The following is a 24,489-nucleotide window of genomic DNA, read 5'->3' on the forward strand; positions in this document are numbered from 1 at the left end:
CAATGAATTGCGTAGAGCTTAGAATTTGAAAAAGACAGTAAACAATCTTGTGCATAGTAAACATGGCACACGTTAAGGAGTTACCAGATTATCTAAATTAGGATTCTTTGTCAACCAAGAATATTACATCTTAAAGTTGTTGTTTTTTTTATTAATTTTTTTTTGATTCCAGCCCTCAAGAACCTCAAATGTAGAGAGAAAAGCATCTCAACAACAGTGGGGTCGGGGCAACTTTATAGAAGGGAAAGTTCCTCACATAAGGATTGAGAATGGAGCTGCTATTGAGGTATATAGAAAGCAAATGAAGCTACTGTGAACTTTCAGGTTTCTTCTAAGTCAATGGTTAATGGAAAAAAATGATTTAAAAATAAATCTCTAAAGAAAGGAAGTAAAGAGGAAACATACCATTTTCAAGTATGGTAACATTTTTACTAAAGAAAATACAGATTAATTATTTTCTGTTTATGGAGGACCAAGTGGATTTTAATTAAAGTAGAGAACATTTTCATTAGATAAAATGAGGATAGTTTCATCTTCAGGTCTTGGCCATTGCTGAAAACAATAGTGGAGTCTTTGTTTAGACCTTTTCATGATGCAGAAAAGGACTAGATGATTTTAGTTAGTTTGGCTGTTCACTTCCTTGATAGTGAGGCCAGAATCTCCCTCATGACTTCCTCCATCTTTTCCATCCCGCGATTGGATAAATACCAATATTATTTTTCCAGGATTCAAATTATTATATAAAATATGAATTAAATATTAGAATAATAAAAAATTAAAATGTGTGTTTTTACATTAAAGAAACTGCAGTAAGAACAACCACAAAAAGAAGAAAATTGCATTAATGTTACTATTTAAATTGCTTTGGGGCACCACAAATTGCACCCATTTAAGATGGTATACTTAATAAATGTTTATGTTCTGATTGCTCAGCTGACTGACCACTCTTCATCTCTCTCCCTCTCCTTTGGCCTCCCTAGTGCCTGATACACAAAAATATTGAAATTAGGCCAATTATTAATCCTACAGTGGTCACGTGAAAGGGAGAGTTGCATGTCTTTCTCTTTAAATCAAAAGCTAGAAATGATCAAGCCTGATGTCAAAACTTATTTTAAAAGATATTTGGCAACTTACATGAAGTGCTTAGAAAAGCTGCCTGGCCTGAGAAACTCTGACTTGAAAAGTTTAAATTTCTCCCCTTTAATTAAAGGCCTGTACTTACAACACACACAGACAAGTTTACCAAGTTTTAAATTTAGTCTTGGGCCAGGCGTGATGATTCATGCCTGTTATCCCAGCATTTTGAAAGGCTGAGGATGGAGGATCACTTGAGACCAAGAGTTTGAGACCAGACTGGGCAACACAGCAAAACTCCTTCTCTACAAAATTTTTTTAAAAAATTAGCAGGGTATAGTGGCATGCAACTGTAGTCCTGGCTGCTGCGGGGATGCTGAGATGTGAGTATCACTTGAGCCCAGAAGTTTGAAGCTGCAGTGAGCTATGATCATACTGCTGCATTCTAGCCTGGGTGACAGAGTGAGACCTTGTCTCCAAAAACAATAAAATAAAGAAATAACAAATTTAGTCTTAAGAGCTTTTATAAAAGCAAAATGTGTTCATTGTGAAAAATTAGGCAAATAGAAGTGTGGAGAAAATAAAAATCATCAACCAAATATAACCAATTTAAAAATTATTACCTTCACTTTTTCTATGCATGTACTAGTTTTGTTTTATTTTTCTTTAACATTTTTCCTGTTTTAAATTAGGGGATATTTCAAATATATATACGTATTTTAAAGAAGTAACCTTAACCTGGTGTAGCTGAAGTTGAAGCTTCTATTCCCCCATAAAATAGGCTCATTTTAAATATTTTAAACATTTCAGAAGAGTATAAAGAAGGAAATTACAAGCATCCACAATTCTATTACCCTTACATAACTACTTTTAATATTTAGATGAACATTTTCCCAGATATCCATGTAAGCACCTCCGCATACATACATTTTCATCATGAAATCATATCTTATATGCTTTTCACACTGTACACTATGTCATGGACTTCTTCTGTGTCAATAAAAGTAGATCTACATTATCATTTTAATAACATCCTTACACAATTATTAGAAATAATAAACTATTTTCTCCTTCATCACCATGTGTTAATATCAAAGCAGTTAGTTGAACAAAGTGATTAGTTTATAAAAAACTAGTTGGCCATTTCTCATTTTAGAATTCCTATTTAAGCAGTATTGAAGTACTGTCTTCAAATTGTGGTTCCATTTAGAGAGAAAATGAAAGTTTAACTTTTAAAGGACAAGAAAAATTGGGGAAATGGTTATGAAGAGATTATTTTGTAAATGCGAAAAGGGTAAATGACCATTTTAGTTGAGATTTAACTCACTTTATAAGATATAGGCATACTTCATCATATTGTGCTTTGATTTATTGCACTCTGCAGATCTTGCATCTTTTACAAATTTGAAGGTTTGGCAACTGTGTCAAGCAAGTCTGTTGGTGCCATTTTTCCAACAGCATATGCTCATTTTGTGCCTTTGTGTCACATTTTGGTAATTCTCACAGTATTTCAAACTTTTTCTTCATTATTGTATCTATTGTGATCTCTGATCCGTGATTTTTGATGTTACTATTGTACTTGTTTGGGGGTGTCACAAATTGCACCCATATAAGTTGGCACACTTAATAAGTGTTGTGTGCATTCTGATTGCTCCAGTGACTGACCATTCTTCCATCTCTCTCCCTCTCCTTGGCCCTTCCTAGTCCCTGAGAGACAATATTAAAGTCAGGACAATTAATAACCCGATAGTGTTTCAAGCGAAAGGAAGAGTTACATGTCTTTTGCTTTAAATCAAAAGCCAGAAATGATTAAGCCTAATGAGGAGGGCATGTTGAAGGCCAAGATAGGCTAAAAGCTAGGCCTCTTGCACCAGTTAACCAAGTTTTTAATGCAAAAGAAAAGTTGTTGAATAAAATTAAAGGTGCTATTCCAGTGAACACATGACTGATAAGCAAAACAGCTTTGTTGCTGATATGGAGAAAGTTTGAGTGATTTGGAAGATGATCAAACCAAGCACAACATTCGCTTAAGCCAAAGCCTAATCCAGAGCAAGGCCCTAACTCTTTTCAGTTTTTTGAAGGGGAGGGAAGTGAGGATGTTGTAGGAGAAAAACTTGAAGCTAGCACATATTGGTTCAGGAGGTTTAAGGAAAGTCACTGTCTCTATAACATACAAGTGCAAGGTGGAAGCAGCCAGTGCTGATGTAGACGCTGCAGCAAGTTATCCAGAAGATCTAGCTAAGACCATTGATAGAAGGTGGCTACACTAAACAACTGATTTAAGCCTTATATGGGAAGAAAATGCTAACTAATCCTTTCATAGCTAGAGAAGAGAAATCAATGTTTGGCTTCACAGCCCCAAAGGATAGGCTAACTCTCCTGTTAGTGGCTAATGAAGCTGGTGACTTTAAGTTGAAGCCAGTGCTCATTTACCATTTTGAAATTCCTAGGGCCTTAAGAATTTATGCTAAATTTACTCTGTCTATGCTCTTTAAATAGAACAACAAAGCCTGAATGATAGCACCTTTGCTTATAGCATGATTTACTGAAATTTTAAGCCCACACTTGAGACCTACTGCTCAGAAAAAAAGTCTCCTTTCCAAATATTACTGCTCATTGACAATGCACCTGGTCACCCAAAAGCTCTAATGGAGATGTACAAGATGGATGTTGTTTTCATGCCTGCTAACACAACATTCATTCTGTAGCCCATGGATCAAAGTCATTTCCGTTTTGTAGCCTTATTATTTAAGAGATAAATTTCATAAGGTTATATCTGCTACAGATAGTGATGGATCTGAGCAGATTAAGTTGAAAATCTTTTGGAAAGGATTCATCATGCTAGAAGTCATTAAGAACGTTTGTGATTCATGAGAGAAGGTCAAAATATCAACATTAATGGAGTCTGGTAAACATTGATTCCCACCCTCATGGATGACTGAAGGGTTCAAGTCTTAAGTGGATAAAGTAACTATAGATATAATGGAAACAACAAGAGAACTAGAAGTGGAGCCTGAAGATGGGACTGACTTTTTGCAGTCTTATGATAAAACATGAATGAGTGAAGAATTGCTTCTTATGGATGAGCAAAGAAAGTGATTTCTTGAGATGGAATATACTCCGGGTGAAGATGCTGTGAACATTTTTGAAATGACAACAAAATTTAAAATATTACATAAACATAGTTGATAAAGCAGTGGCGGGGTTTGAGAGCACTCGTTTCAGTTTTGAAAGAAGTTCTGCTGTGAATAAAATGCTATCAAGCAGCATCACATGCTACAGAGAAATATTTTATGAAAGGAAGAGTCAGTTGATGCACCAAACTTCGTGGTTGTCTTATTTTTAGAAATTGCCACAGCCATTCCAGTCTTCAACCATCACTACCCTAATCAGTCATCGGTCATCTACATGGAGGCAGGACCCTCCATCAGCAAAAAGATTACAACTGCATTGTTATGTTTGTTAGCATTTTTTTTGCAATACAGCATTTTAACATTTTGTGTACATTTTTAGACATAATGCTATTGCAGTTAATAGATTATAATATAGTGTAAACATAACTTTTATATGCTTTATTGAAATTTTTGCTTTATGGTGGTGGTCTGGAACTGAATACACAATATCTCTGAGGTATCTCTGTATATAATTGAGAGTTGCATATAAATATAAAAATAAAATTATGTTTTGTACTATTTTATAATTATCTAAGTTTTCTGACTTTAATTCTATCATGTGCTATTAAGTGGTATCAAGGAAGAGAGAGGAGTTAGGTTTTTTTAAGAGATACAAAAGAAACAGCTCCTTTAGGAGCTTTTAGACTGTCTTGGAAGAAAAGAAATGAGCCAAAACGTTTGTAAACAAAAAAGCAATAATATTGTTTGAGGACCAATACATAAATGGTGATAGGAGTAAAAATAACAGAACAGACACAATTGTGTGAAACAAGGAAACCCTTCATGAAGGAGGTGAGTAATTAGTTGGGCATTGAATTTTCTGTTACAAAAGAAAGGAATGTATGCATTAGAAAATACAAAGACAAGCCTCTCATTTACCTGTTGCATGGTGATATGGTTTGGTTTTGTGTCCCCACCCAAATCTCATCTTGTAGCTCCCATAATTCCCACTTCTTATGGGAGGGACCCTGTGGGAGATGATTGAATCATGGGGGCAGGTTTTTCTCGTGTTGTTCTCATGATAGTGACTGGATCTCATAAAATCTGATGGTTTTAAAAATGGGAGTTTCTCTGCACAGACCCTCTCTTTGCCTGCTTCCATCCATGTAAGACGTGACTTGCTCCTCCTTGCCTTCTGCCATGATTGTCAGGCCTCCCCAGCCATGTGGAACTCTAAGTCCAATGAACCTTTTTATTTTGTAAATTGCCCAGTCTCGAGTATGTCTTTATCAGCAGTGTGAAAATGGACAAATACAGTAAATTAGTACCAGGAGTAGAGTGCTGCCAAAAATATACCCAGAAATGTAGAAGTGACTTTTTTTTTTTTTGAGATGGAGTGTTGCTCTGTCACCAGGCTGGAGTGCAGTGGTGCAGTCTCAGCTCACTGCAACCTTCCCCTCCTGGGTTCAAGCTATTCTCATGCTTCAGCCTCCCGAGTAGCTGGGATTACAGGCACAGGCCACCACACCCAGCTAATTTTTGTATTTTTAGTAGAGACGGGGTTTCACCATGTTGGCCAGGATGGTCTAGATCTCCTGACCTCATAATCTGCCCGCCTCGGCCTCCCAAATACTGGGATTACAGGCATGAGCCACCGCACCAGGCCGGAAGTGACTTTGGAACTGGGTAACAGGCAGAGGTTGGAACAATTTGGAGGGCTCAGAACAAGACAGGAAAATGTGGGACAGTTTGGAACTCCCTGGAGACTTGTTGAATGTCTTTGACCAAAATGCTGATAATGATATGGACGATGAAATTCAGGCTGAGGTGGTTTCAGATGGAGATGAGGAACTTGTTGGGAACTGGAGTAAAGGTGACTCTTGTTATGTTTTATTAAAGTGACTGGCAGCATTTTGCACCTGCCTTAGAGATTTGTGGAACTTTAAACTTGAGAGAGATGATTTAGGGTATCAGATGGAAGAACTTTCTAAGCAGCAGAGCATTGTAGAGGTAAGCTGGGTGCTGTTAAAGGCATTCAGTTTTATAAGAGGAGCAGAGCATAAAAATTTAGAAAACTTGCAGCCTGCGATAGAAAATGCAATAGAAAAGAAAATCCCATTTTCTGAGGAGAAATTCAAGCTGGCTGCAGAAATTTGCATAAGTAACCAGAGCCAAATGTTAATCTCCAAGACAATGAGAAAAATGTCTCCAGGGCATGTCAGAGGTCTTCACAGCAGCCCCTCCCATTACCCAGAGTACTAGGAGGAAAAAGTGGTTTCATGGGCTGGGCCCAGGATTCCCATGCTGTTTGCAGCCTAGGGACTTGGTGCCCTGCATCCTAGCCACTCCAGCCATGGCTGAAAGGGCCCAACATAGAACTTGGGCTGTGGCCTCAGAGGCTGCAAGCCTCAAGCCTTGGCTGCTTTCATGTGGTGTTGAGTCTGCAAGTGCACAGAAGTCAAGAATTAGGGTTTGGGAACCTCCACCTGGATTTCAGAAGATATATGGAAATGCCCAGGCAGAAGTTTGCCACAAGAGCAGGATCCTCAGGGAGAACCTCTTCTAGGGAAGTGCAGAAGGGAAATATGGGGTGGGAGCCCCCACACAGATTCCCTACTGGGGCACTGCCTAGTGGAGCTGTGAGAAGAGGGCCACCATTCTCCAGACCCCAGAATAGTAGATCCACCGACAGCTTGCACCATGCACCTGGAAAGGCCACAGACACTCAATGTCAGCCTGTGAAAGCAGCCAGGAGGGAGGCTGTACCCTGCAAAGCTACAGGGACAGAGCTGCCCAAGACTATGGGAACCTACCTCTTGCTTCAGTGTGACCTGGATATGAGACATGGAGTCAAAGGAGATCATTTTGGAGCTTTAAGATTTGACTGCCCCACTGGATTTCGGACTTGCATGGGGCCTGTAGCCTTTTTGTTTTGGCCAATTTCTCCCATTTGTAATGCCTATTATTTACCCAATGCCTATACCCCCATTGTATCTAGGAAGTAACTAACTTGCTTTTGATTTTACAGGCTCATAGGCAGAAGGGACTTACCTTGTCTTAGATTTGGACTTTTGAGTTAATGCTGAAATGAGTTGAGACTTTGGGGGACTGTTGGGAAGGCATGATTGGTTTTGAAATGTGAAGTTATGAGATTTGGGAAGGGCCAGAGTTGGAATGATATGGTTTGGCTCTGTGTCCCCACCCAAATTTCATCTTGTAGCTCCCATAATTCCCATGTGTCATGGGAGGGAACCAGTGGGAGATGATTGAATCACGGGGGTGGGTCTTTTCCATGTTGTTCTCATGATAGTGAATGGATCTCATGAGATCTGATGGTTTTAAAAACGGGAGTTTCTGTGTACAAGCCCTCTCTTTGCCTGCTTCCATCCATGTAAGATGTGACTTGCTCCTCCTTGCCTTCTGCCATGATTGTGAAGCCTCCCCAGTCATGTGGAACTGTAAGTTATCTTTCTTTTGTAAATTGCCCGGTGTCGGATATGTCTTTATCAGCATTATGAAAACGGACTAATACACATGGTGAATGTGAAAGTGATCACACAGAGAGAGAGAGAGTGGCATTTTGAGAGTGGCATTTCTATGGAAGGCTTTGACTAGCTGATCCAACCAGGGCATTACCTAGTGGCATTAGTTCAGCTGCTCCCCCATGTTCTGGTTCCTATGCATGATGGGTCCAGAAACTCTTGTTAATTCCCTGGATTTGATTTGAATCGGGGAGACTGACTCCCCCAAAACCAAATTTACAAGAAATGAAAGAGTAAATGAGTTAGCTGTTCATTATTTACAATGCAAACCAAAATGGTGGTGTTGGCAAAACCAATGTATTCTTTCTTTGTAGGTAGAAGTTAAATGATAAGAGGATGGATTCTTGGTTTGGATGATGGTTTCATGAGTAGTGGTTATTTTTTTTCTCAGTGCTGATCTGTGTTGAAATTTTTGTCACATACTGCTTTTTCTAAAGCAAAAGGAATAAAACAAAAGTGATTTTTAATAAGATAAAGGAAAAGCATTAGTTTTTAAATAAGGAAACATTTGTTCAGTAGTTACTATGTGTTGATTTTGTAGTATAGCTCTCAGAGATTCGGAATTTTTTGGCATGAGTGTATTTTATATCTGCACATACTTATGTATATATATTAGTACTCCATTTCTCCTTTTTCTTATGAAGATATTTCATTAATATATTATAGTTTGAAAGAGATTCATTTTTATACTTTTGAGTTTTTCCACATTTCACCATTAGGATTTTTGTGGTTTTCTTCCAAAGGACACTTAATAAAATTCATCAACACTTATTTTTGGTTAAGATGTGTTTATTAATATTGGGGAAAATATGTAGTGTCTTCTATTTGATTTTAACTTGGAGCAGAATCTCTTTTCCCTTGGGTGAGTATCTGTCAGTATTATATGTTCCTTTTTCTTTTTTTTTTTTGGAGGCAGAGTCTCGCTCTGTCACCCAGGCTGGAGTGCAGTGGCGCCATCTCGGCTCACTGCAAGCTCCGCCTCCCAGGTTCTTGCCATTCTCCTGCCTCAGCCTCCCGAGTAGCTGGGATTACAGGCGCCCGCAACCACGCCCGGCTAATTATTTGTATTTTTAGTAGAGATGGGGTTTCACCGCTTTAGCCAGGATGGTCTCGATCTCCTGACCTCGTGATCTGCCCGTCTCGGCCTCCCAAAGTGCTGGGATTACAGGCGTGAGCCACCGCGCCCGGCCGTTCATTTTTAATAGCTGTTGAATGGCATAGAGAGGCAAAGAACTCTTTTTTTTTTTTTTCCTCCAGGAAATCTATACCTTTGGAAGAATATTGGGAAAAGGGAGCTTTGGAATGGTCATTGAAGCGACAGACAAGGAAACAGAAACGAAGTGGGCAATTAAAAAAGTGAACAAAGAAAAGGTAAGGCTCATAAGCAGCATCCTACTGAGGGCACAGTGTTAGTGCAGGGTGGGTGTGGGCAGTACAGCTTTTCACACTAACACAAGCTGCCTCTCACCCCGAGGTCCCAGCCTGGGCTGATCCCCTAGAGAAGCATGGCATTTCTCTAGCCTCCTGGAAAGGGACTAGTTTCTGAACTCAAGTAGGCAAGTGCTGCCTGGAAAAAACAAATGGAAGGAATAATATAACCAATATAACAAAAAATAGGTAAATTTTACCAGAGTATGCTGAAGATAAAGGCTGGTTCTCAGTATCTGTAGGCACAGGGCTGTGGGCTAGAGATATCTTAGCTAGAAGTGCTGATACTCTGTCCTGATGTTGTTTTGATATACTTTTCTCCTATCCTCTCCTTTCATTTCCTCACTGTTAGCTAATTCTGTTTGTTCATCCTGCCTGCTCTTTCACGTTGAATCACTTTTTGCTTCAACTATCTACGTTATGCTCTTTTATCTGCCACACTCCTCACTAGATTTCCTCTCGAACTGGGAAACGACTGGGCTTCTCTTGATGATAAAGTCTGAGACCTCAGACTTGACACCTGATCATTTCATCAACCTTTTGCATTTCTGTGCCTGGGAAAAACCAAACAACATTATGGTGTTTTCCCCTAGGATTTGTGATGATAAATATCACATTTAAAAAACAAAATGGTAGGTTTTATATATTATTTAAAACAAACTGTAGCAAATTACGTACCACTTCTCCCTAATGTTTAGTAAGGTAACATATCAATCTTAATTAAGGGATTAAGAGCCTTTCTAGAAAATTTTAGAATTCTTTAGAACCATAGGTAGCATCCTAAGTGCTACCTGAGATGTTATTTCCTTTGCTTCTTTGGTGTTAGGTAGGGTTAGGGGTTCAGTTTTTGGGTTATGTAACTATCATGCCTACTTGCAACTTTAGGAATTAATAATCTTTCATATTCGTATTTATGTTGAGAGTTTGTGAGACCGTAAGACAGTAAGATAAAACTATATAGTCAGTATATGAAGTGAATAGTGTAATATTGTGTTATATTCAGGTCAAGCCATTTGGGAAGGGGAGAGAAACAGAATCGAGATGGATATTAGGAGAAATTGGGGTAACTTTCCATATCTAGTCTAGACAAAAATTCACTCCTCACAGTCACTATTTCTCTTGATCCTTTAGGTCGAGGGTCCCCAGCCCCCAGGTCTTGGACTGGTACCTGTTCATGGCCTGTTAGGAACCAGGCTCCACACCAGGAGGTGAGCAGCAGGCGAGTGAGCATCACCACCTGAGCTCTGCCTCCTGTCATATCAGTGGTGGCATTAGATTCTCATAGGAGCACAAACTCTACTGTGAACTGTATATGTGAGGGATCTATGTTGTATGCTCCTTATGAGAATCCAACTAATGCCTGATGCTCAGAGGTAGAACAGTTTCACTCTGAAACCATGCCCTCTCCCGCAACCCTGGTTCATGGAAAAATTGTCTTCCATGAAATCAGTCCCTAGTACCAAAAAGGTCAGGGACTGCTGTTCTAGGTTAACCTATAAATGTGACTTAATCCTTGGGCGGGGCATAGTATGATGGGCAGTGTCCCACCCACTCCTGAGATGCTAAAGGTTGAGAAGGAGAGGTAATTGGAAGCTGGAATGACACTAAGTAAAATTTTAATTAGGCAAAATTTGCCTTATGACTAATCCGTTTCCACTCCCTTAAGAACCGTTATATATTTTCCCAAATCAGGTGGATGGGAGGTGGAGGAATAGGACCTTTGTTATTCCTTGCAGGGAGACTTTTTATTGGAAATTGTCAGGCCTAAAACTTCCACCTATCAATTTCTTCTTTACTATTCCTTGCACCCAACCCAGACTCTCTCTGCTTTCACCTGGACTGACCCTGACACCCATCAGTCCCAGCAGCTTACCTGGGCTGTGCTGCCGCAAGGTTTCAGGGACAGCCCTCATTCCTTAAGCCAAGCTCTTTCTCATGGTTTACTTTCTTTCCACCTCTCTGCTTCTCACCTTATTCAATATATTGATGACCTTCTTCTTTGTAGCCCCTCCTTTGAATCTTCTCAACAAGACACCCTTCTCTTCCTTCAGCATTTATTCTCCAAAGGATATCGGGTATCCCCCTCCAAAGCTCAAATTTCTTTTCCATCCGTTACCTACCTTGGCATAATTCTTCATAAAAACACACATGCTCTCCCTGCCAATTGTGTCCGACTGATCTCTCAAACCCCAACACCTTCTACAAAACAACAACTCCTTTCCTTCCTAGGCATGGTTGGATACTTTCGACTTTGGATACCTAGTTCTGCCATCCTAACAAAACCATTATATAAACTCACAAAAGGAAACGTAGCCGACACCACAGATCCTAAATCCATTCCCCACTCCTCTTTCCATTCCTTGAAGACAGCTTTAGAGACTGGCCCCACCCTAGCTCTCCCTGACTCATCCCAGCCCTTTTCATTACACACAGCCGAAGTGCAGGGCTGTGCAGTTGGAATTCTTACACAAGGACCAGGATCGCGTCCTGTAGCCTTTCTGTCCAAACAACTTGACCTTACTGTTTTAGGCTGGCCATCATGTCGCCGTGCAGCGGCTGCCACAGCTCTAATACTTTTAGAGGCCCTCAAAAATCACAGATTATGCTCAACTCACTCCCTACAGTTCTCATAACTTCCAAAATCTATTTTCCTCCTCATGCTTGACACATATACTTTCTGCCCCGCCAGCACCTTCAGCTATACTCACTCTTTGTTGAGTCTCCCACAATTACCATTGTTCCTAGCCCAGACTTCAATCCGGCCTTCCCCATTATTCCTGATACCACACCTGACCCCCATGACTGTGTCTCCCTGATACACCTGACATTCACCCCATTTCCCCATATTTTCTTCTTTCCTGTTCCTCACCCTTTTCACACTTGGTTTATTGATGGCAGTTCCACCAGGCCTAATCACCACACACCAGCAAAGGCAGGCTATGCTATAGTATCTTCCACATCTATCATTGAGGCTACTGCTCTGCCCCCCTCCACTACCTCTGAGCAAGCCGAACTCATTGCCTTAATTCGGGCCCTCACTCTTGTAAAGGGACTATGTGTCAATATTTATACTGACCCCGTATCCTGCACCACCATGCTGTTTTATGAGCTGAAAGGTTTCCTCGCTACACAAGGGTCCTCCATCATTAATGCCTCTTTAATAAAAACTGTTCTCAAGGCTGCTTTACTTCCAAGGGCAGCTGGAGTCATTCACTGCAAGGGCCATCAAAAGGCATCAGATCCCATCGCTCAGGGCAATGCTTATGCTGATAAGGTAGCTAGAGAAGCAGCTAGCATTCCAACTTCAGTCCCTCATGGTCAGTTTTTCTCCTTTTCATCGGTCACTCCCGCTTACTCTTCCACTGAAACTTCCACCTTTCAGTCTCTTCCCACACAAGGCAAATGGTTCTTGGACCAAGGAAAATATCTCCTTTCAGCCTCACAGGCCCATTCTATTCTATCGTCATTTCATAACCTCTTGCATGTAGGTTACAAGCTGCTAGCCTATCTCTTAGAACCTCTCATTTCCTTTCCATCGTGGAAATCTATCCTTAAGGAAATCACTTCTCGGTGTTCCATCTGCTATTCTACTACTCCTCAGGGATTGTTCAGGACCCCTCCCTTCCGTATACATCAAGCTCAGGTATTTGCCCCTGCCCAGGACTGGCAAATTGACTTTACTCACAATGCCTCGAGTCAGGAAACTAAAATACCTCTTGGTCTGGGTAGACACTTTCACTGGATGGGTAGAGGCCTTTCCCACAGGGTCTGAGAAAGCCACCATTCTGTCAGACGTAATTCCTCAGTTTGGCCTTCCCACCTCTATACAGTCCAATAATGGACCGGCCTTTATTAGTCAAAACATCCAAGCAGTTTCTCAGGCTCTTGGTATTTAGTGGCTCCTGATTTTACCTCAAACTGCCACCCTTAAGTCTCTCTTTAAGTGTATGGAAGATCTTCAGTGACAAAGTACACTCCAATACTTTGACCCTGATGAAGTCCTGTTCTTTACTTTTATACTCGCTCTTATTCTCATGCCACCCTCTAACCTCTCCCCAGCTATCTCCACCACACTATCAATCTCACTCTCTCCTAGCCGTTTCTAATCCTTCTTTAACAAACAATTGCTGGCTTTACATTTCTCTTTCATCCAAATTCGACAAGGCTCTGACTTTTTCACTAATTAAAAAAAAGGCGGGGGGGACTCTGTATATTTTTAAATGAAGAATGTTGTTTTTACCTAAATCAATCTGGCCTGGTATATGACAACATTAAAAAAAAACCTGAAGGATAGAGTCCAAATACTCACCAACCAAGTAAACAATAACATTGAATCCCCTTGGACACCCTCTAATTGGACATCCTGCGTACTCCCAATTCTTAGTCCTTTAATACCTATTTTTCTCCTTCTTTTATTTGGACCTTGTGTCTTTCATTTAGTTTCTCAATTCATACAAAACCATATCCAGGCCATCACCAATAATTCTATATGACAAATGCTCCTTCTAACAACCCCACAATATCACCCTTTACCCCAAAATCTTTCTTTAGTTGAATCTCTCACACTCTAGGTTCCCACACTGCCCCTAATCCCACTCGAAGAAGCCCTGAGAAACATTGCCCATTATCTCTCCACACCACCCCCAAAAATTTTCACTGCCCCAACACTTTACCACTATTTTGTTTTATTTTTCTTATTAATATAAGAAGACAGGAATGTCAGGCCTCTGCGCCCAAGCTAAGCCATCATATCCCCAGTGACCTGCATGTGTACATCCAGATGGCCTGAAGCAACTGAAGATCCACAAAAGTGAAAATAGCCTTAACTGATGACATTCCACCATTGTGATTTGTCTCTGCCCCACCCTAACTGATCAATGTACTTTGTAATCTCCCCCACCCTTAAGAAGGTTCTTTATAATCTCCCCCACCCTTGAGAATGTACTTTGTGAGATCCACCCCCTGCCCCCAAAACATTGCTCTTAACTTCACCGCCTATCCCAAAACCTCTAAGAACTAATGATAATCCCACCACCCTTTGCTGACTCTCTTTTCGGACTCAACCTGCCTGCACCCAGGTGAAATAAACAGCCATGTTGCTCACACAAAGCCAGTGTGGTGGTCTCTTCACACTGACACATGAGACAAATAAAACCCATAAATGAGGACAATGCTTATCCTCAAATAATGGCAATTTCAAGATCAATAGGGGTGATGATTTGGCAGGGCGATGTTGGTGAGGGTGGAGAAAGCCCTTCTAGAATTTCTGAGATAGAGGACATTGTAGATAATCGATTACCTACACCCCAAATGAAGTCCTTGTGCTCCTTGGAGTGTTACTGACTTTGCCTTTTGCTCTCTGCCTGGTGAGTGTTAGATGTTAGGAGACATCTAACATCTGAAGGCAAGATCTCTCTCTCTTTGTATCTCTGTCTCTCTTTGTCTGTCTCGCTCTCTCTCTTTCCATCTCTCTCTGTTTCTCCCTCAGTTAACCAGGCAGGCCAGGAAATAACACAGTGCAGAGCCAAGTGTAGAATCTCATTGCCTATTATTTTTTCATATATATGTATAATCAAATCAAAACAAGACAACAGCAAAACAAAATAAAAACTTTTTGTTTTTATCTTCCCCAATTTATGTCCTTGGAAGTAGATTTTGTTTTTATTATGCTAACATCAAGGGATCAACATATTTTTAAAGGAAATATCAAAAAGCATATTAAAAGTTGGAGTAATTTTAGTAGTTTTGTGAGGGGACAGATACCATGTTGTAGCTAAGTTATAGAAACAATTCAAGAAACAGATGTGGCTTGAGGCTAAATTATATGTAACTTAAAATTGGACAAAGGAAAGAAGGGGCATAATTTAATCTGATCATGGGAATAAATGGCATATCATTTGAAAAAGAAACATCTCAAAAAATGTATGAATTCACTTCAAATATGAAGTTGTAGGAAAAGAAGTAGGAAAACATAAAATAACAAACTTTTCTGTCGAGGAATGTAGGAGTGATTTTCATTATGTGAAATCTGTGTTTCTTCATTGATTAAGGCTGGAAGCTCTGCTGTGAAGTTACTTGAACGAGAGGTGAACATTCTGAAAAGTGTAAAACATGAACACATCATACATCTGGAACAAGTATTTGAAACGCCAAAGGTAAAGCTCTATTAGGTGCTGCATTTTGAAAGTTGTTATTATTACAAAATGAATACCATTCCATTCTGAAGTAATCCCTTTGGGGCACCGTTGCTCATGTCCTTGGCATGAATCTGTCATTGGAGATTGATGAGAACATTCTGGAGGACTTTTATTATTGATTGTATAATTAGATGTCTGATGATTAGATTGATGTCTTCAGTAATATGTTTTGGGTGGCATGTTGAAAACAAATGTTTAAAATTACAACAACTTCATACACAACCAAACAGTGATTAAAACTTTCTTAGAGGTACCTTTCCTTTTGCTTTGATCCTTAGTTTCTCCATTAAAGTTTATTGGAATAGTTTCAGAATTTTGCAAAGTTAACTACATAATCAAATTGGTATGAGTATATTTTTCACTATAGTTTGTAGGAGATATTTTTTTCACCTATGTCTTACTAATGTGTTTTATCTTCATATTTCCCTAGATGTTATCATTCTCTTTACCTGTAATTTTTATTTAGAGTTGTTCAGAAGCCTGGATTATTCGCCATTCTGCCTCCAGATTGTTTAATGCTTGTGGGCTTGGGTGTTTCCTCTTAGAAGAGTAATAATGTATGGATTAGGCGTAAGAACTCTGGAATCATATTGCCTGTGCATTTGAATCCTGTCTCCACCACTTCTTAGTTATCCATGAGAACATGGACAAGTTATTCAACTTGCCCATATCACAGTTCCCTCGTCTCATTAAATGGTAGCTATTGTTCTCTGTCTCCTAGGCCAGTCTCTAAGGTAGTAATAGTCAATTTGGGTTGTACATTATGCTTGATTCATTAGGGGTGCTTGATAACAATTAAAGACCACAGTTATCCTTTATGAGAGCAGTATATGGCAATGATGCCCAAAGTCTCTGCCCTTTTCAGTCTTAGAGTTGTGATTTCTTTTATCCCCAAATCTTCTTAGAATAGTTGTATTCATTATCATCAGTTTTAAGCCATTTGATTATAATGTGCCTTGATCATTTTCTTCATGTTTTTGTGTGTGTGTGTGTGTTTGGGGTTCAGGTATCTGTGAGTTTATGGTTTTCATCAAATTTAGGAAATTGGGGGCTACTATTTCCTCACATTTGTATTTGCCTTCCCCTCACCCCACTTTGTGGTCTCCAAGCTAGATTGCTTGATATTGTCCACAGTTCACTGATGCTCTGTTCATTTTTTAAAACATTTTTTATCTCCTTGTTTCATTTTGTATAGTTTCTGTTGTTGTCTTCAAATTCAGTAATCTCTCTCTGTGTAGCGTTGTCTGTGTCGTTAATCTCTTCCAGTGGAAATACGATTTGGTTTTTAATATATATATATATTCCATGTGTCTACTTCACATGCTCAGTCTTCTTGAATAGAGTTATAATAACTATTTTCATGTCCTTTTCTACTAATTTTATCATGGGTGTCATTTCTAGGTCAGTTTCAATTTATTGGTTTTTTTTTTCCCCCTTCATTATGGGTTCTACTTTCCTGCTGCTTTATATGCCTATTAATTTTTGGCCAGATGCCAGATGTTGTGAATTTTACCTTGTTAGATGCTAGATATTTTAATATTCTAATGATTATTCTTAAGCTTTATTCTAGGATATAGTTAAGTCACTTGGAAACAGTTTGATACTTTTTGAAGCTTGCTTTAAGATTCGTTAGGTGGCACCAAAGCAACCTTTAGGAATAATTTTTTCCTGTTACTGAGGGGCTCTCCCCAGTGCTCCATGCATTACGAGGTTTACCTCCGGCTCGTGGGAGCACAACAGTTCCTGGCTGTGTGTAAGCTCCAGTGATTGTTCCCTCTGTCCCTTTTGCATATTTTCCCCCCAGCTTTGGGTAGTTTCCTCATACACATGTGTTGATTCATACTCTCCTGAAGAATTGAGGGGGTCCTCTGCAAATCTCTGGAGATTTCTCTCTGTACAGCATTCTCCTCTTTGATGCTCTATCCTGTGAACTTTAGTTGTCTTGGCCTTCCTGGACTTCCGGCCCCGTGCCCTCTACTCATGGAGACTGCTAGACTCTGCTTGGATTCCCTCTCCCTGTTCTGTGGTCCGGAAACTCTCTAGACAGCAAGCTAGAATAATCATGGGGACTGCCTCATGTGTTTTCTCTCTCTCAGGAATAACTACCCTATGCTGGCTGATGTTTAATGTCTAAAAATTAGTTTTATATATTTGCCCAGTTCTTAAGTTGTTTCAGGTGGGAAGATAAGTCTGGTCTTTGTTACTCCATTATGAACACAAGCGGGAGTCTAAATCTAGAATAAGTTTGAAGGCAGAGGAAACCATCGTTTGTGATTTTTCCAGTGCATTGCTTTCCAAACTTAATTCACATAGGTCAGGTCTGACCCCTTCTGCCTCATAAACACACACAAGCATGTAGACCTTCTATTGAAGCCATCTGAAGTACTAATAGAAATTGCCACCTGATTGGTTGTGCCATGGTACGGATCATCCAGCCTGACTATGCTATGGTTTCTTGTGAGTCTAAATGTTCTCCAGGTCTACACAATTGTTTCTAATAATTATAAAACAGTTATAACTTATATAACTTTGACCAACTTATATATTTAAAATTGACATCAATTTATATTTCAAGTACTGCTAATCCAACCTTTCCTTCCAAATAGTTCACTTATCATTTTATGTACCAGTGAACTGTACAGTCCTGTCAATGGAAAAAATATGGTCCAGTTCAAAAGCTTATTTATGTGTTAGATTTTATAGTTACTTTTGAAATTCTAAAACTGCCTGAGATTCAGTGAATCTGAATTGCGCTATAGGAAGAAAGGATGTTAACCTTCGCTTTCTGTTTTCGTACTTACTGATTGAACACAGAAGTTGCACTAACAGTGCTTATAAGAACAAAATCAGACCTCAAGATCTTAAAAACAACAAAAATCTAGCAGCACAGGTTAGAATGGAGACATAAAGGGTACCCTGTGTTTGAATAGAAATGTGTATGGAAAAGACTTTTTAGTTGACTATGAATCTTTTTTGACTCAATAGATGACTTGGCTGTCGGAATACCTAAAGTGATCTTAATATGCCCCTATATGAACAGCAAATATGGAATTTATATGCCCCTACATGAACAGCAAATATGAAATAGGCATTTCAGCTATGACTTCTTACCACTCACACCCAATTAGTCACTAAGTCCCACTGTTTCTTTCTTGTTGGTATTTTTAAATCTTTTCATTTTCCTCCTTCTGGTCTTGATTCTATGCCTCACATCTACCCTCTATAAACAAAAGTCAGCATACTACAGTTTGAGAGCCACATTGGGTCTGCTGCCTTTTTTTTTTTATGACCCATAAACTAAGTTTCTACATTTCCAAATGGTTGCAAAAGTGTAAAAGAGTGATATTTCATGACATGTAAAAATTCTATAAACCTGAAATTTTCAAGTCTAGAAGTAAAGCTTTGTTGTGTTGTTTATGGCTGCTTTCTCCTGCTATAGCAACAGCACTGAGTAGTTGTGAAAGAGACTCCATGGCCTGCAAAGCCAATAATATTTGCTATTGGGTCTGCTCTCTATAGCAAAGGTTTGTTGAGCCCTGTTCTGCATTACTGCTAGAGTGTTCATTTAGAAATGCACAATTGGTAATATCATACACGTGCACCCCCGCAACCCTGGCACTAGCTTAAAATTCTTCAGTGGCTCCTTATTGCGTATAGGAAAAAAAATCCGTACTCCTTATCGTGATATCCAGAACTCTTTACAACCCGGCCCAAACCTGTTCTTTCTAGCCTCACTCCTCACCACTTCATTCTTCTCCACCCTACCAAGTTCTCCATGTTATTAACACAGATTATTCTTTTAACAGCCAGTGCTGTTTCAAGCTTTGGAGTCTTTCTAAATACCATGTGCTCTGTCTATTCTTTCCCACATTCTCTATCTATGAATCCCTATTCAGACATCCAGATCTGGCCTTAATATTTCTTCTCCAGGGGCATTCTTTAGACAGAGGCTGCCCCCTTCTGTAACTCCATGGCATTTGGGACCATTAGCACTTATCACATGATACTGTAATGATAACTCTTTGTGAGCTTCTTGGGGATAAAGACTGTGTCTTTACCTTTTTGTTTCTGTAGTATCCACTGTGGTATCTTGTACATAATAGATAATACTTTTCAATGAATAAATTAATGATTATGACTGTGATTGTATATGTGATATATAACATTTTAAACATCCCTAGATATATAATTTGATCTCTCTCTCTTTTATATATATAATGTCAGAAAATGTACCTTGTGATGGAGCTTTGTGAGGATGGAGAACTCAAAGAAATTCTGGATAGGAAAGGGCGTTTCTCAGAGAATGAGACAAGGTGGATCATTCAAAGTCTCGCATCAGCTATAGCATATCTTCACAATAATGGTAAGAAGAGGGTTATCCAGCTCATTGACCCCATGAATACTGATGTCACTTTTGTTTAAGGGTAATTGTATTCCAGATTCATAGGCATAAATAACACCTGCTAATATTGAAGATTTAATTTTTTAGTTAAAAAATTGTTTCCTTTTTAACTTTCTTTCTAGATATGTTTTAATTAGAAACAAGGCAGGTATACAATACATTTTATATGAACGAAGATGAAATTATGAACATTTTTTATTCAACAGTTTGAAGAGCAGCTAATGTTACAAAATCAAAGGTAGACAAATCAGTGGTAAAGGTGAAGTTCCCAAAAACATCTGTTAATCATAACATTAGAATCTGTATGTTCTAGGCATTTTTTTTTGTCTTTTTAGACTTTATTTTAGAGCAGTTTTAGATTCACAGTAAAACTGAGCAGAAGGTAGAGAGATTTTCTATATACTCCCCTGCTCCCACACATGCACAACCTGCCCACTATCAGAATTCCCCACTAGAGTGATATATTGCATTGACATATCATTGTCACCCGAAGTGAGCTTATATTAGGATTCACTCTTGGGGTTTTGACAAATGCGTAATGTCATTTATCCACCATTATAGCATCATACAGAGTGGTTTCATGGTACCTTAAAAACTCCGTTTAAAAATGATTCGAATTGCCTTACTGTTCTTAGGTGTTACTGCTGCTGCTCCTCCCCCTGTTTTTTTCCCTTCAAGGTTAGTTTGGCTTACATGTGACTTTAGAACCTTCTCATTTTACAGATGAACAAAAACTTTGTTCCAGAGAAGTGCAGTAACATGGTTTGGTGTGCCAGAGCTGGTACTGGAACCCAGGGGTTCATTCAGCAGATAGTTCCCAAGCACCTCCTGCACTGAGATTGGTCCTGGATTACAAAGATTAAAAGACAAGGCCCCTGCCCTCCAAGGAACTTGGGCTGGTGGGAGATTGAGTATTGAAAACAAGTTGTAATTCAGTGTGATAATCTCCCCAATGGAAAGCCATATAAAGCACAAGGATTACAGGAGTCTAGGTACCTCATTTGGCTTGGAAAGTCAGGAAAGAATTCACTGAAGGAGCAGTATTTGATCTGAGGAATACAAACTCAGAAAAAAATAAAAAAGGCAGGCCTTCCAGGCAGAGGGAAATGATTTTTTCAAGGGCTTAATATTAGGCTATTGTCAGTCCTTCCCTATTAAGCTATAAATTCAGTATAATTCCAAACAAAATCTTAGCAACATTTCTCATGGAACTTGATAAGATTATTCTCAAATGGGTAAAAAGTAGCCAACAATGAGAAAGAAAAACAATGGAGGCAGCAGGGAGATCTGCCCTGGCAAGGATAAAGGCATAATGATATGTTTGTTAAAGCTGTGTGGTATTTATGTAAAAAGAGACAAGAAGAGCAATGGAAACAATAAAAATTCCAAAAACAAAGCCCAGGAATTGTGTAGGGGAGCTGTGAATGACTAGGTGTAATTGCCAGTTCAGGACTCATTCAATACATTCCCCTGGCAATTATGTGTATAACTTTTTTTTTTTTTTTTTTTGAGACAGAGTCTTGCTCTGTCACCCAGACTGGAGCACAGTGACATGATCTTGGCTCACTGCATTCTGTGCCTCCCAGGCTCACGCTCTTCTCCTGCCTCAGCCTCCTGAGTAGCTGGGACTACAGGTGCCTGCCACCATGCCTGGCTAATTTTTTGTACTTTTAGTAGAGATGGGGTTTCACCATGTTAACCAGGATGGTCTCAATCTCCTGACCTCGTGATCCATCTGCCTCGGCCTCCCAAAGTGCTGGGATTACAAGCGTGAGCCACCGCGCCTGGCCATGTATAACTTTTTAAGTCTAGGGAAATGACTGCAATGGATATGAACTGAATTAATTATTTTCAAAGGAAGTGTTTGGTATGTGGTTATTTGTATGTACATAAAAATTGTACCTGAGCTCTGACATGTTCAACTGGAGATTTTGTGTCTCAAGGGTTTTTGTTTGTTTGGTTTTTATTTTACTACATAAAGAGTAGGAAAATGTGTGTTGATGTTGTAGAAAAATATACTGAAATAAGTATAGTTTGTATATATGTAGCCAAGTTACAGTGTGTTAAAATGTTTATGCTGACAGTAACATATGCTTAGAAGTAAAGAAGTAATCCTCTATTTGAAGACCTAAGGATGTGGGAAACCTGACTGGGTTTGTGACTAAGATGATCTCCCTCCTCCTGGGAATACTTAAGCCTGGGTAGGATCCTCCTTCACAGTCCCCAGGCCACTCATCTTGAGGAGCAGCCAGTTGGGGCCACAGGGAAATAGGTAGAGGTGAGGGAGTCAAAGAAAATGGTTCCTTAAGGTTAGAAATGTGGAGGAAGGGTTTATAAATAAGAGAATAGAACAGGACAGACTATGCTTGGCCCTCGGGTTTTTTACCAGTGGATATTAATTTGTCAAATATATTTATTCTATATGTGTCTCTCCTGTTTTTCCGTTATTTCATTTGATTTGTGGTTTATTTTCTTGGTAGATATTGTACATAGAGATCTGAAACTGGAAAATATAATGGTTAAAAGCAGCCTTACTGATGATAACAATGAAATAAACTTAAACATAAAGGTAAGATTAGCAATGGTGGTAAATATTTGCCTATAAACAGTTTGATAGCAAAGTGGCAAAGTACATCCTCTTTTTAGATGCATTTTGCTAGCTTTTGAGCAGCCAGAAAATAAGTGGTTTGTGTTAAAAAATAAAAATTTCACAAGAGGTTGTAACTGACAAGAATAATTTTGCAAGTTAAATGGAGTTATTGAATGTGTTTTTAAAGTACGTATTCATTTGAATAATTCTAAGTCATTAGTTAATAGCAAGCAAACAGATACTCTGAATTCTAATTAATTTCAAAATTATGCCTGGTAATTTGATGTAAATGTGTTACAGATTTAGAGAAAAGCACACCTTGCCTATGCTTTTAATACTAAATTAATTCTAAAGTCTGTATTTCTTATTGAAAATTTTCCTGTGTATTAATATTTATGTCCTCAGTACAATTAATGTGCCAAGTGTTTATTCTTGAAGATTTTATTCAAATTAAGTGTTCCCTAATGTCAAATAAATGCTAGGATACATTATTTAGCACCATTATAGTGGCTGCTTTCAAAATGTATAAATGTGTTAATTTAGGAATAAAATGTTATCTGTGAGTAACTCACTCTGTTGCAGAAGCTAAGTCCTATGTAATAGAAATAGGTTTAACAGCATTGTTGGTTTACCCAAGTATGTTCTTGAACAGTTCCATTGTAAACTCTATGAAGGCAGGGATTGCGCATGTCTTATTCACTTAGTACCTGAAGTAGTGCCTGGAACATAGTATGTGTTCACTTAACATTTGGTGAATGAAGGAGTAGATGCTCTCCAAATAACTAAGTTGGATTGTGAAACCTTTTGTATATTTCGTGTGTCTGGATGGATTTTCTGTAGAGAAAGATAGGTATCATATGCTCCAAATGAGATGTATATGAAAACTAATGGAGAAATTGATTCATCTATTTAGAAAAATAGTGATATCACATGTAAACAGGAGCATTTTCTTACTCCATAAGGCACTGGAAACTTTGCATTCATTGTCTCTGGACAAAATGCCTATATTTGGTTACTTAATAAACGTGTCTGTTTTTCTGCTTTCAGTCTAAGGGTGTTCCAACTTGGGAGATAACTCCAAAGGCACATACTGAATATTTAATAACTAAATGTTTAATGACCAAGATGTAGAACTGAGCATAAGGCCTACAGTTGTAGCACGAGGCCACCAGTGTATTTGTAGTTAATACTTTGTTGTTGTGGTTTTCTTTCCTGTTAATATGCTTGTCGTAGTTTTTAATAGTGTAGTAATTGTTTTAATTAGTATACTCTAGAAACACAAAGGAAAAATAGTAAAGAAAAGATAGTGTTTACCAATTATAAATAATTATAAAAAAGGGGAGTTTCAGTGAGTGCTGATAGGGATAATTATTTGCATTATGTAACAGTGCTTTAAACTGGAATATAACTTGATTATCAGAAACATAGATAATATGTTAAAGCCAGAATGTATTTTACAATGAAAGAACTTTAAAAAACAAAGCAAAACCTTTTTTATATGAAAAAAGTTAAATGCTTCAAAATACAACTTCCCATGTTAGACTGGTAAATTTAATCAGACAGCAAGAACTGTTAAATCACGGTATTCTCTCAAGATCTGAGAATGCAAGCTTCTCTTTACCCAGTTTCTTCTCTATACAGAGAGGTGGGTGGGGAAGGAAAAGCAAAATTTTTATTAATCATTCAATTAAAGTCCTCCCACCCCCAAGAACCCCAGAATTCAATGCAAGTTCAATGTGAAGTCTTATCTTCAGAATGAGTGAGCTCTAGGACAGGAAAACAGGTGACTGTGCTTGAATTTCTTCTCCTAGGTGACTGATTTTGGCTTAGCGGTGAAGAAGCAAAGTAGGAGTGAAGCCATGCTGCAGGCCACATGTGGGACTCCTATCTATATGGGTAAGTTAGTAGACTTAAAATGAATTTTTGTTTTGAGACAGGATCATGATCTGTTGCCCAGGCTGGAGTGCAGTGGTATGATCTTGGCTCACTGCAACCTTGACCTGGGCTCAGGCCATCCTCCCACCTCAGCCTCTCAAGTAGCTAGGACCACAGGTGTATGCCACCATACCTGGCTAGTTATTATTTTTGTTTTTAAGAGAGAGTAGCCTCACCGGTCTCAAACTCCTGGACTTATGCCCAGGAT

At 38.9% G+C, this 24,489-nt stretch overlaps 1 protein-coding gene across 4 annotated transcripts in view; it reads left to right on the forward strand.

Moving 5' to 3' along the window:
• Nucleotides 1-24,489, forward strand: part of STK33 (serine/threonine kinase 33) — a 216,821-nt gene that overhangs the window by 125,631 nt on the left and 66,701 nt on the right. For 3 of the 4 annotated variants that reach the window (XM_012000249.1, XM_012000247.1, XM_012000248.1), the window contains 6 exons: nt 173-286; nt 8,987-9,100; nt 15,208-15,312; nt 19,579-19,717; nt 22,237-22,325; nt 24,158-24,242. In XM_012000249.1, the coding sequence (XP_011855639.1) occupies nt 173-286; nt 8,987-9,100; nt 15,208-15,312; nt 19,579-19,717; nt 22,237-22,325; nt 24,158-24,242 (646 nt within the window). The remainder of the gene's footprint in view (nt 1-172; nt 287-8,986; nt 9,101-15,207; nt 15,313-19,578; nt 19,718-22,236; nt 22,326-24,157; nt 24,243-24,489) is intronic. The other variant, XM_012000250.1, reaches the window with a different exon arrangement.

Source organism: Mandrillus leucophaeus, unplaced genomic scaffold, assembly GCF_000951045.1.
Source record: "Mandrillus leucophaeus isolate KB7577 unplaced genomic scaffold, Mleu.le_1.0 Scaffold622, whole genome shotgun sequence".
Lineage (NCBI taxonomy): Eukaryota > Metazoa > Chordata > Mammalia > Primates > Cercopithecidae > Mandrillus > Mandrillus leucophaeus.